The sequence below is a fragment of the Chenopodium album genome, chromosome 14, assembly GCF_948465745.1.
Source record: "Chenopodium album chromosome 14, dcCheAlbu1.1, whole genome shotgun sequence".
Taxonomy (NCBI): domain Eukaryota; kingdom Viridiplantae; phylum Streptophyta; class Magnoliopsida; order Caryophyllales; family Amaranthaceae; genus Chenopodium; species Chenopodium album.
The window spans coordinates 34,466,770-34,479,532 of NC_137847.1; the positions used below are offsets into that span (position 1 = coordinate 34,466,770).

Genomic DNA, 12,763 nt, shown 5'->3' on the forward strand with positions numbered 1-12,763 from the left:
TTTGTTTTGTTAGCGATCTTCATCAAAATAAATAAATAAATAAATAAATAAATAAAAACAATTTGAATTTACTTTTTAACTACTCAATTCTGTAAAATTATAATGTTGATATAACAAAAGTATACGAAGAAAATTAAAATGAATTCAACATGTTCCACATATTTTCATTATGAACTAACCAAAGATGGTCAGAGAATGTGAACTGTAAGAATACAAAATTTATTTTCTAAAAAATGAAGTATTAGCACTTCATACAAAGCGAATGCAAATATTACAAAATGTCAATGGTAAAACTATCAAAAAAACAGAGAGAGAGTATTAAATTTTCATAAATTAATAATAATACAATTTTCTTTTGAAATTGATGCTCTATGATGTATAAAAAAAGGGAGCAACAAAATAAAGTTAGTAACTTGGTAAACTAAAAAAACTCCATGAAAGCAAGATCAGGCCAGCAAAATGCAGCCTTGTATCTTTTTTTGTTTTTTGTTTCTTTTTTTTTTAAAGAAAATTTTATTTTTTTAAAATATTAACTTCCACAAAATTGCATTGTGCAGGATTCACAGCTAAATAATTTCCTTACACTTCTTTTTTCTCATTTCCCTTAATGAATAGGGGGATTGCCTAAAAAATAATGTGAATATGCCTACTCAAAAAGAACTTCCCTGTAGAAGTTAAAATCCCCGAGAAGTGATACAACACGTCCATCAAGTAAAAGAAGAGAATTATGTATAAGGTGCACCCTATATAAGAGCCGCGACACCAACTTGTTGCATCTCCCTTAGCCTCCACATCGAGTAAATAGCATCCTCATTGATTTCTTCTGGCTCCATTTGTTGCATAGCCCACAAGTAATATACACTGTGGATAGTGTCCTGCTTCAACAGAACCAAGCAAAGTAAGCTCACATCGCTCTTTGTTCTCAAAGTTCGGCAGTTTCCAATTCAAATATTTCAAGGCTTGTTCAAAAAAAAAAGTAAAAAAGTAAAGGCTGAGCTGACTACACCAAGTTCCCAGTTTTGGGCTTTTCTGAAGATTAAAATTAATATTTCAAAACAGTGAGTTGTTTATTTCCATTTATAGTAAGGCAGGAAGTAATAAGATAGTCTTGAGACCAAAACATAAAATGAATTTCATGTAAACTGTACACCTATAACTTGTAAAAAAAAATATATAGCACAAGTATGAAGTAAGCTACGTGAGTACATGACGGATGATATTGCACACTTCATATTTCTCAGAAATAAGAAGCAACCTACTCCTCTACCCTCTCAATGCAATATATAGTGGGGCTCCTTGGGGTTCATTCCAGGGCATACAAGGCCTCATTTGCAGAATATATCCAATTTCATAATTCGTTCCTATTAATATTAGCCCCCTTTATAGTTGAATTTAATCTTAAACCAATGAAGACAACACTTTTTTAGAAAATATATTGAGACTACACTATCCATCAAATATCACCAGCTGAAAATATAAACCTGCATTAATAGCCCTCAAATCATCAAATGACCTACTAATCTAGTACAGTTTCAAGTTCATCAAGTAAACAACTTTCTTCAGAGGCTGTCTTCTTAAATTGCATGCAACCAAAGGAAAAGGTGATAAGGATTAGAAGTTAATTAAATGAATAGTATATATTCAAAATTCCATAGAAGAGACAGTGAAACATTTGAAAAACAAAGAACTAAACTATAAGGGTCCGTTTGGCACTGATTTGGTTTTCAGTTTTTCGTTTTATTTTTCCCAATAAAAAACAAAACGCGTTTGGCAAGTTCATTTTAAAAAACAAGTTTCCTCCAGTTTATTCAAAACCACAACGGAAAATTAAAAACTCCTTTTTATTGTTTTGTCGTTTTATAAAACAAGACTAAGCAAAACCTCCTCTTTTCCATCTATGTTCTCCGTACATAAGCCATGCGAGATTAATCAGACAATTACTGTAAAATTTCTCACCGGAAAAGGTTAGTCAACAGCAAATAAACGCAACCCCAATACGGAATTCGAGATCCTTCAATTTGGGGTTCTAGTTTTCGATCCTAAATCTGCTTCTTTCGATTTGTAAAATCAAATTACAAATAATAATAAAAGATTGGTATTTTAAAAAAAAAAAAAAAAAATGGGATTAAAGTTTCTGAAGCTGTGCATCACATGTTTCCATGGTGATTATTCGAATTTGTAAATGCTTATTGAAATTGTGAATAAATTTGATTATACTCTTTAGTTTCTAAAGTTGACAGCAAGATGGATGAGTGAATGGTCTAATTAGTCTCGCATGGGTGGGTTGATACTTGATAGAGATGATGATGATGTTGTCATGAAATGATTAAGAGTCTGCCGAAAACTCTTTTTTTTTTTTTTTTTTTTTTTTTTTTGGGGGGGGGGGGGGGGGGGGGGTAAGAGATGCTTTGAAGTACGAAATTACAAGTAGTTTTTATTTTGTTTTGAAAAACAAAAAAAAAATAAAACTAAATCAGTTTTGTGTTTTATAAAAACTAAAAACATTAAATGATACAAAACAAACCCTAAGCTTTCAGCTTCTTTGCTAGCACCGCAAGCTTAAAATTCAAGTAGCTATGAAACCTATCACCCAGCAGCTTCTAAAAAAAGATCCAAACATAATAACAGAAAAACAACAGAAAAAAATATTCCAAAATTACCTGACTTCCTTCCTTTATTGAACCTTGTCTATTGCGTACACAATACACTTGCTGTGTTTGGAACTGATTGAAATACATCGGCAACATATGTCAGTTTCAAAACTTGCAGCTTGGAAATTTGGTTCAAAGAGTTCAATAAAAGTCTTGAAACTACTCACCGAAAGAATAATAATGGGACTAGAACCCATCATTTTAGTCTCTCTTACATCCACCTCAGACACATGCAAAATCTGCTTTATAGAAACATGTATTAGGGAAGTTTATAACACAGATAATAAAAAATAAAAAATATATATTAAATAACAGAATAAAAAAATAAAGAATTAAAGATATCAAGAAAAAATACAAAAGATTTGATTTCTACAAATTTATTAGCACCAAAATGCATTTTAATACAAACTAAGTTGATCGCTATTGTTCCTAAATCATAAAGAAACAGACATTGAAGCAAGGTATGCTAGTATCCAACTTGCAACACTTTTGCATTTTGGACCATGGTGGTACATAATCGGCTTCACCATAACAGTAAAGTGTGACCAAATTATTTTCATGGTCAATAGTTTCAGAAAGATAGAACTTCCAGAACCAGTAGTAATAGGTTAAAAGCACTACTAAGAGCCATTCCTTGACCTGGTGATAACAAATTGAAATAATCTATTATCCCGAATCTAGTGCAAGTTTTATGTTATTATTTCAAATTTGAGGTAGCACATTATCTTGGATGAGACTGTTTGCTTTGCACGAGATGTCACCAGTCAACTGGTTGACCGGGTTGAATTGGAGTTAGAAAAGTTCACGCTTGTTTTTTAAAATGCTGGTTCATGACCTAAACATTTCGAGTTTGAGTTGACCTAATGGGTTAAGGAAATAAGAGATTTCAAGATTCCTAAATGACTTATTTTTTTATTGCAATATATTTAACCACATCACAATATATTACTTCCTTCATTTTTATTTACTTGCAACACAACCTTATGGCACGCACTTTGAGGTCTTTCGGACATATTTTTCAAAATAATTAGTACACATTGCATAACCCTTCTCTCATCCTTGTGTTAAAATTATTTTGATAAAATCTCTCGCTTACCTTCACTAATCACCTCCTAAAATTGTGTACCTAAAATGTGTGTTGCAAGTAATAAAAAAAAAAATAGAAACGGAGGAACTACAAAAAACACGTGCAAAATAACAGCTTATAACATTTAAAAATAATCTATATAGCCATTAACTGTTAAATGATGTATAAGTCCAACTATCCATATAAAAGATGTACATGTCCAACAAAAACAAATCTATATCCAACACTTTCAACAAAGCTTAGTAAGGTTGCATTGGACATTCCTTTCCCTAATCCCTACCCAGTGTGCCTGATTTCTCTATGCAAAGATTTCAAAATAAATTGGAATCATAAAATAATGATTTCAAAATAAGAAAGTCTCAGCAGTCTATGTTAACTCTATAAAGATTATTTCATTCGATGGAGCTTCAGAATGAAACTTATGACGCTATTTGCCTGATTGAGACCTACATCAATACGTGACTAAGTTGCAGCACCTGACCTTATTATCAAAGAAGATATCCTGGCTTTGAAAGACTTTATGCTCTGCTTTACACCGCTCCACTACTTCAGAGCTACAGTATTTCTCCAAGACTTTAAAGTCCCCCTGGAAATAGCAATTTTAAAGATAAATAAACACTTTATTAGAAACATAACAAAGTGGCAAATGAACCAAAAAAATTGCAGCCCCCCCCCCCCCCCCCAACTCTTTTTTTTTTTCTCTCAAGAACTTTTCAACCTTTACCTTGATATAAGCATTCAGAACTGGCTTGATTACTTCCTGAACCTCAGCTACAAAGTCGGGCAAAGAAAACAATCTGGCAGCAAAGCGATAAATTTTGAAAGGTGATATTACAGAAGCAAAAGAAAGAACTAATGATTAGTACTAACAAATACATACGGATCACGACGTCGAATTTCCTTGAACGACAATCCAGAATCATTTTCTCCAAAAACTCTGTCATTAATACTGAGAAGAAAAAAAAAAAGGAAATCATTAATGTAATTTTATATATGCATATTTCATCATGTTGTACCAATTTAGATTTACCAATTTTCACAGGGTACCCCTATGTTTTAAAAAGTGCACCATATACCTATGAGGTTTGGTGATTATTTTTTTTTTTTTTTTTTAAAGGAAATGTATTGGTTGTCCTTGATACCTAACCACTGTTAATCTATTTACCCATTTGCTCAAAATCTGCTAATTAGCTTCAGCATTTTAATCAGGGGCGTATTTCTTCAACAGTGCAATCAACAGACTCATGTGAAAAAAGAAGCACGAATTTTGATTTTGAAAGCATTAATTTGCCTAATTTTCTTATTCAATTAACTGCTCTGATGAGAATGAGCTACCACTGCCAGAAGGTGAGTTAGGACGGTCAAATTCGACCATAGAGACTCTAGATATGGAGTTTCTGTGCAAGAATACGACCATCAAATTTTTCTGAACGTTTAGAGAAGAGGGAGAGTCCCAACACTCCCAACAGTAACAACAACACCAACGATTAACCATCACAATTATTTACATTAGACATAATCTGAATTCTAAGTGGGTTTGATAGAATATATTAATTTGTAAATCATACTAAACAGTAAAAAATTTAACATAAAATTTAATTTTGGGATTAATTGATTTGTTTTATTTATTTCTTTTTATTTGTTAATACTTACTCCGTTCCTAGGTCTGAGGTAGTCACATGCTTAAAATAGATATGAAGAGTTAACATGGAAGATGGGTTAGTACTGTGTTAATAACAGATTTGGATCTATAAGGTTGACAGAGTTAACGTTCGTTAATCATCAATTACACCTAGTACATTTTTTTTACCAAACCTCATAGATATATGATGCTACTTCAAAACATTGAGATACCACATGAATTTTATCAAATCTTAAGGGTATGCAGTGAAACATCAGATTCAGATAACTAATTTAACCACTTCATCAGCACATAAATGCAAAGCTAACACAATGTGTAGCTGAACTTACTCTTGAATTTTATGTACAACAGGACTATCACTAGTTTCCCATCTTTCCTGTAGATCTTCAGCCAACTAACATAGATATGAAAATATACAATCAGATCAAACTTCAGGCATGCATTTAAAATAAAAATACATAAAGAATAAAAAAAATAAATAAAAAACAATTATCAGAAGATGGGATCGGTTGCATGCATGGTTTGAAAATGTGGCAATGGTGACAGTATCTCGGTATGCAGATGATGCTCGCAAACAGGACCACGATTGTTGCGAGTCTTTTCCAGAATGTCAACCAGTACTTTAAAATCATAACTCAAGAACCAATAACAACAAACATAATCATAATCATAACAAAATTCTAGTACAGTGAGTTCAGAAAAGTAGAATAATTGTCTAAAAAACTAGGTAACGGAGTAGTAGTGTCAAATATCAGCCGAGACCATAATTTAACAGTTGAATCGGCTTAAAACTTCGTCTATATAAAGATTAGTGTGGTAGATTTGAGAAACTATACAACTCGGCTAAAAAGATACATCGCAATTGAGTTTTAACACCCATGGTTGTGAACTTATAATCAATCTAATATGGTAATTCACAAAGATCATCCTCCTCCATTCACTTCTATCTAGTGATAAATGCTCTATTTAAGTCATCTTCTGCCACCCTAAGCTTATTTTAAAATCCCCCATTATTTCAACCCTCCACCTATCTTACCAATGCATCCTCTAATACTCCAGTCGATGTCTGACATGCCCACCTCAACTTAGACTATTCTCCTTTATGTTGTCCATAACATATGCAATTCCAACCTTCCAATGAATATCTACATTCCTAATCCTTTCCAAAATGCTCCCACACATCCATCTCAATATACTCATCTTCTTCGTATGGACCTTCATGAATGCCTATTTGCCATGACATACATAACAATGTTGATTTGATCAGTCCTATACAATTTCACTTTAACCTAAAACACACACTAAGATCACATAATGACCAAATGCTCTCCATTTAAGCCACATATGATATCAAACAGAAAATTTTAATTAGAAACTTTCTATGGCTCTACGCCAATTAAAGCCAAAATCATCACTATAAATTTAACTTAGCATTGTCATACCATGAGAAGTTTTCAACATATATTATACTTCTTGATTGACAAAAAAAAACTAATATTTTAAAAAGTGTTCTTCAGAAAGTCCATGTGCCACGTGGTACTCTCCTTTCATGCAAAAAGTTTATTCCCAAGTCAACCCCTCAATCAAATTAATAAACATTGTCGCTACAAAAAACATAACCTATGACCTTCAAAATTGATAAGCAATACCTTAACCACTAATGCGATATAAAATCAATATACTTCCTCCAGTCTATTACTATTGCAATAATGAACTTTTTGCACTATTCATCACTCTTGTTTGACCATATAATATGATTTATACGTTAAGCAAAATATAATCATATGGGATCTTGTTGGATTCGTCTAATAAAATACTTTCACAATATCAACTTTTTATAATTTTTACTCTTACACAATTATAGATATTTAGCATATAAAATGTGTTTTGGGATGCGTAATTTCATCCTTGTTGCAATATTAATAGAATGGAGCAAGTATAATTTTTAAAAATTGGATATAATATAAAGTTCTATAAGTATATCTTTTCAAAAGACTTTTGCATGTAGTTAAACCTCTCAACACATTTTTGCTAATAATAAGAGGGCAATATTATCATTTTCCCCAACTCAATTCTTGCAAAAACTAAGATTAATGTAACCTATTTTTACCCCAAACTTTTGAAGTTACGACATCAATACATTCTCAACAGAGAAAAAATATCAAAAAATAATAACCTAGGACATAAACCAAAACACTTGCTAGTTTAGGGTTTAATATTTGAGATATAAGACATAGAGAGATTAACCTACATATTATGCACAAAAAATTGAACCAATCACCAGCTAGAGACATAACCAATATATACTTTGGATGCGGTGAAGTGCAATGATGAATTTATTAAGTTATGCCCTTTTCTTTATTTTTTGGGTAATAGCCCCTAATTTAAAATTTACATACAGAAAACAAGACTAAGATAATACAGTAATAGATTGATAGCTTGATACAGTAAGCATAATATATAAACAAAAATGTCCACTTAAATATGATTTGACTAAATATAAATATCAATCAAGCAATATACCTCATAGGGTAAAAAGTGGCAGATAGTCCAATACTCAATAAGACGAGAAGCTCTAATGTAAACCCTGATAACCCCTAGCTCTAGATTTGTAGGTGGGTGCACCACATGGCTCAATAGAGCTGCAAGATTTAAGAATGCAAAATAACTGAATTCTTATAGAACCCTAATTCGTACCAAAAATAGCTACTAGCTCCAAAATGAACCTTCACAACTCCCTTACATCACTATGTATTCGTAAATGTTTCAAATTTTAAAAACTGTAATAAACGAATGGAATTTAATCAATAAGAGACAATTAATAGAATACATTTGCATTAATCAACCATAAAGGACAATAAAAAGGAAGTATCTCTCATCTAAGAAGTATCAATCCATTAGCCCAAGTAGGACTTTTTTAAAAATAATTAGATGTCTTGCAATATGAAAAAACCCAAGTCACAAGATGTTCATTACATCTGAAAAGGGGGAACAAAACTGCTCAACTATTTAGGTTTAATCAACTGTGATAAACAGTTATTGTTAAAGCATACCTCTTGGCTCTTTGTAACCACAGGCTCACTTATCCTAGTGACGCGTTTAAACATTGGATTGCCTCGCATCTAGGTCAAACAAGAATCCATATAAGGTAATGTACAACAACAATTGCAGGAAAAAATAACACTAATATAGCAGCAAACTCACCTTTTCTTTTAGTGACTCCCACTTTTTGCTCCATGGGGATTGCTTTACTGGTACCACAACAACTTCAGTTCTGTCACTTGTTTCTCCTGTTGATGATGAAGCAGAATACTGCATTCTTTTCCTTCTTTTTGGTTTTCCACTCAATTCTTCCTTCACTATGGTATAACTCTTTTTGGCTAAGTCAGCTACCTTCGCTTCCTTCAATTTCTGGAAGGCTGATGAAAACTTGGGAGAAGACGAAGCAAAAGTTGACTTAAAATTACTAAATAAAGTCTCTGCAGTACCGCTAGGCTCAGATTGCTGGTGTGGCTCACCAAATGAGGATTTAGCCTCATCTTTAACATTACCACTTTCATTTTCCTTAGTATTGTTAGATGCTGAAGGTTCTTGGCCTTTTAAACCCAGAGTCTCTTTAACCTAAAAAAGAAATTGCAACAGACATAACATACTTGAAATTGATAGATTTATATACAGAAGAAAATTCCAAATACATAAAAATACTAAGCAGACCTCCTCTTTTGCAGATGATATCTTTCCTTTCATATTTGCAGAAACCTGCAGGAAGTAAATATATGTTTGATAAGAAAGTAAAACATTTCTTCCAAACATTTTTTTATTTGAATAGGGGTTTAAGCAAAGAAAAGTTACAGGTTCACAATTTAAATACACCACAAATCACAATTGAATAGATAGGAATTGACGCAAAGGAGAGAAGATAGATGCTTAGAAAATTAGTCATGAATGATGACTAAGGTTAACAAAAATGGAATTGGATGGTAAAGCTTTGAAGCCCTCTCATGTAAACAAAGACCAAAAAGGAGACTACGCATGGTTGGCCTAAAATGGACATGAAAAATGCAATGCAGTGTAGCAAAATAAGTTTAGATTTGATTAATATAAGAGAGCAGCTGAATCACCAAATGGGTGTCTACAAATAGGAGGGAATTCCGAATTGGTAAACAAAAATCTGGCGACATTTTGGTACATAAAGACAGAAGCCACAATAAATACACCTAAAAATTAATCATAGCAGCCTGTATACTGTAATTTTCGATATATACCCTCTTTCAATGATATTTCTAATAATTATCATAACATAAGCTCCTTGAGATCACAAAAATAATTGCTTTACTACCAAAACATTAAATCCATTAAAAATTAATTAAGAGGATATTATAATATAATATTGAATTTGAAAAAAAGTTGATATATACAAGAAAAGGTTGATAAAGAGTAAAAAGGAAACAACAGTAGACACACTAACTCCAACCAAGATGTATCAGTTGATGCCACTCTTTTCCTACATTCCAACTAGTTGTTATTTTACCAATGTGGCAAATCTTTTTTATTTTATGGACCAATGTAATGTTTCAGCCCCAACAGGAAACTTGAGAAAGGATAAGAAGGAATTGTGTTTAAACAGATCTAACAGCAAAGACCTAGTCCTTGAATAACAATTTTCTTATTAAAATCTTTACTCTAACTTCTAAAAAATTAAGAATGAGTAAGATGAAGAGAAGAAGCTCTAAATCTATTAAGACAGCAAGCATATTAAGGAAACAAGAACATTCTTGTGCGTAAAAATCAGCCAACACATTGTGACTGCTTTTGTTAAAATGAGTTCAGAAAGCAACCCTGACCTTATAAGACTAGATATTAAACTTAATTCAGGAACAAACCTTCTTTGCAGTCTCTTCAGCTTCTGTCCACACACCATCAACACGCTTATGTAGCTGCTCAGTTGTCTGTTTCACTCTGCATAAAACATTCATCATGTCAGGACACACATCTGCCATCACTGAATGGAAGCCATCTGTTTCAGCTGAAAAATATGATAAGAATTATAATGTGTTTAGTTAGCAAACAGAAAGGAAAAGAAATGGCAGGAGAAAAATGCCACGAGAAAAAAGGGAAAGAGTGTGCTAGCGTTTCTTCCAACTCTTTTCAGCATGAAAAGGATTTGGTTAACATAACCAAACTAGAGAAGACAAATCTCACCCTCTCTTCCCTTTCCTTTGAAATGCTTCATCCAAACACACTATAAAAGAAACATCTTGCCGAACATAAACCAAAGAGCAACCATTACACCAAGGAGTAATTGAACAAATTACCTCATTTTAAGATCTTCTTTTACTCCTTTTAACTCATCTGCTTTCTCTTTCAGCTGCTTAACTGATTGTTGGAATTCCTTATTACTATCATGCAGTTAAAAAAATATCAAATACATATATAATATGGATAAATCCAAGCCCAAAGAAAACAACCATGATTAGCTACTAGAGTCACACCAATTGATTAAAAAGATCATCAGAATGAAGGGAATAAAATTATAATTTATGAGCAAGATGGCTAATAGAATCAGATTCCCAAGAAGGAAATTGCCAAAGTGTTTACATCCGCACTGTCTACTACTGAATTCAATATTGATACTTCATGCAAAGCCAAATGAAAATAAATAAAGTTAAATTCATATAAAACATTATTCATATTCATATCAAGACAAAAAGAGATTAAAAGGGGAAAAAATAACAACCCTTGATTTTATCATAATCAAATAATTTACGAGGGAAAGGATTACATGAATAGGCTAACTTAGTTTAACCCTCTACCCGAAACTTACATGACCTTGCAAGATAAGAGTATCAACAATATCTAACTAATGCCTTGATAACAAACCCTGCAAATAAAGTACTTGCGTCCCTAAGTGGTGGCTTGGTCCCTTCCCTCAGCATAAGAATCTATGTACATGAACGAAGCAACCCGATAACCGGATCAATTTAACAGCTAAAAAACCCCAAGATAGAATTAGAAAGGACACATTTTTAATTTTTGTATACATTAAAAGCATTCACTTTTATAAAATAATCACTCTTAAATCTTCAGCACAGGGCCTCAAATTCTGCATGGCCTCATTCTGTACCCAATTACTTTATTTTTAATTTTTTATTTTTTATTTTTTAAAAAAGGCCTTCAACCCCTTGTAGGTAGATGCCCAATATTTCATATTTTTCTTCTCTCATATTTTAGCTAGTAAAAGCTACTGTATAAATTACCCTAGAAATCAATTTCAAGCTTCTGTGGAATTACCCCAAAAAGAGTTTTACTTTCTTACTTTTCCAATTCACAAAATAACTATGAAACCTTTGGATTCCAGTAATTCGCTATGTTGTCAATGAATTACTAATACTCTAACATTCTTAAATTCTTTTCTTAATCATATTATCAGCATTCAGCAATGGTGAATAATATTTTCTCATCCCTTCCTTTATTTATTTATCTATATAATATAGTTCTTAAATGACTGACGGTCAATTTCTCAATCCTCGTTTTATTAAAAGGAAGAAACATCAACATATTCATAAAATTATTCACAAAAAAAGCATAAATTGAATTACTTACTCCAAAAGAAAGAAATTATACTCAATATGGAAGTAAAAAAAACATATAGAAATGACAATTAATCACAAAAAAGCATAAATTGGTGAAATTACCTTGAAGCTTCACCTTTAATCTTGTTGGAAAACTCATTAAACACACTAAATTGACGATTAAACGAATACCCATTTCCAGTAATCAACCGAAGCTTGGAATTCCATTGCTGGAACTATAAATTAAGATAAACAACACCCATTAAAAAAAAAAAAAAAAAAAAAAAAAAAAAAAAAAAAAAGAAAATTGAAAGAAAAGAGGGGAGAAAAAGAACCTGTTGATGGGGTAAAAAGTGGAGGAAAAGACGTTGCTTGGAGAAGAAGAAATCACGAGCAAGTTTTCTGCTAGCCATTTTTATGGGGCAAGAAGAAATCGCCGGTCAGAGTTTGGGAGAAGTGAATGTGGGTGCGGCGAACAGCGGACTCAATGAATGAATGGAACCGCTGTTCGGCTCTTGTGTGCTCCCTCTACGTCAATTGGAAAAGAAAAGAAAAGAAATGAAAATAGGATCTAGGGTCTATTTCGATTTACTGAAAACAGCTGAATTGAAATAAACTAATTGAAGATGATTAGAGCTGAAATATTTGACTATAGATTATTGATTTTTAATTATAGATTAGTAATAATGATATTAATCCACAAATAATTATGAAAATAAAATGAAAACAACTAAAGTGAACTGAATTAATTGAAGATGAACTGAACTAAACTTATTAGGGTTGAACTGAACTGAACTGATTAGAGCTGAAA

General features: G+C 32.1%; 1 protein-coding gene across 2 annotated transcripts; it reads right to left on the reverse strand.

Annotated features, from left to right (window-relative positions):
* Positions 1-295: 295 nt before the first annotated feature.
* Positions 296-12,470, reverse strand: LOC145579162 (mitochondrial import inner membrane translocase subunit TIM44-2-like). 2 transcript variants are annotated; one of them, XM_081636423.1, is made up of 14 exons: positions 12,288-12,470; positions 12,076-12,182; positions 10,696-10,779; positions 10,264-10,339; positions 9,095-9,139; positions 8,585-9,001; positions 8,434-8,502; positions 5,710-5,774; positions 4,619-4,687; positions 4,463-4,535; positions 4,220-4,324; positions 2,819-2,890; positions 2,661-2,723; positions 296-875 (listed from the first exon to the last, which is right to left on the reverse strand). In XM_081636423.1, the coding sequence occupies exons 1-14, from the start codon at positions 12,363-12,365 to the stop codon at positions 744-746; spliced, it is 1,455 nt and encodes a 484-aa protein (XP_081492549.1). In that variant the 5' UTR covers positions 12,366-12,470; the 3' UTR covers positions 296-743. The 2 variants fall into 2 exon arrangements, with proteins under 2 accessions (XP_081492549.1, XP_081492548.1); XM_081636422.1 differs by having other exon boundaries at positions 12,076-12,188.
* Positions 12,471-12,763: the final 293 nt, after the last annotated feature.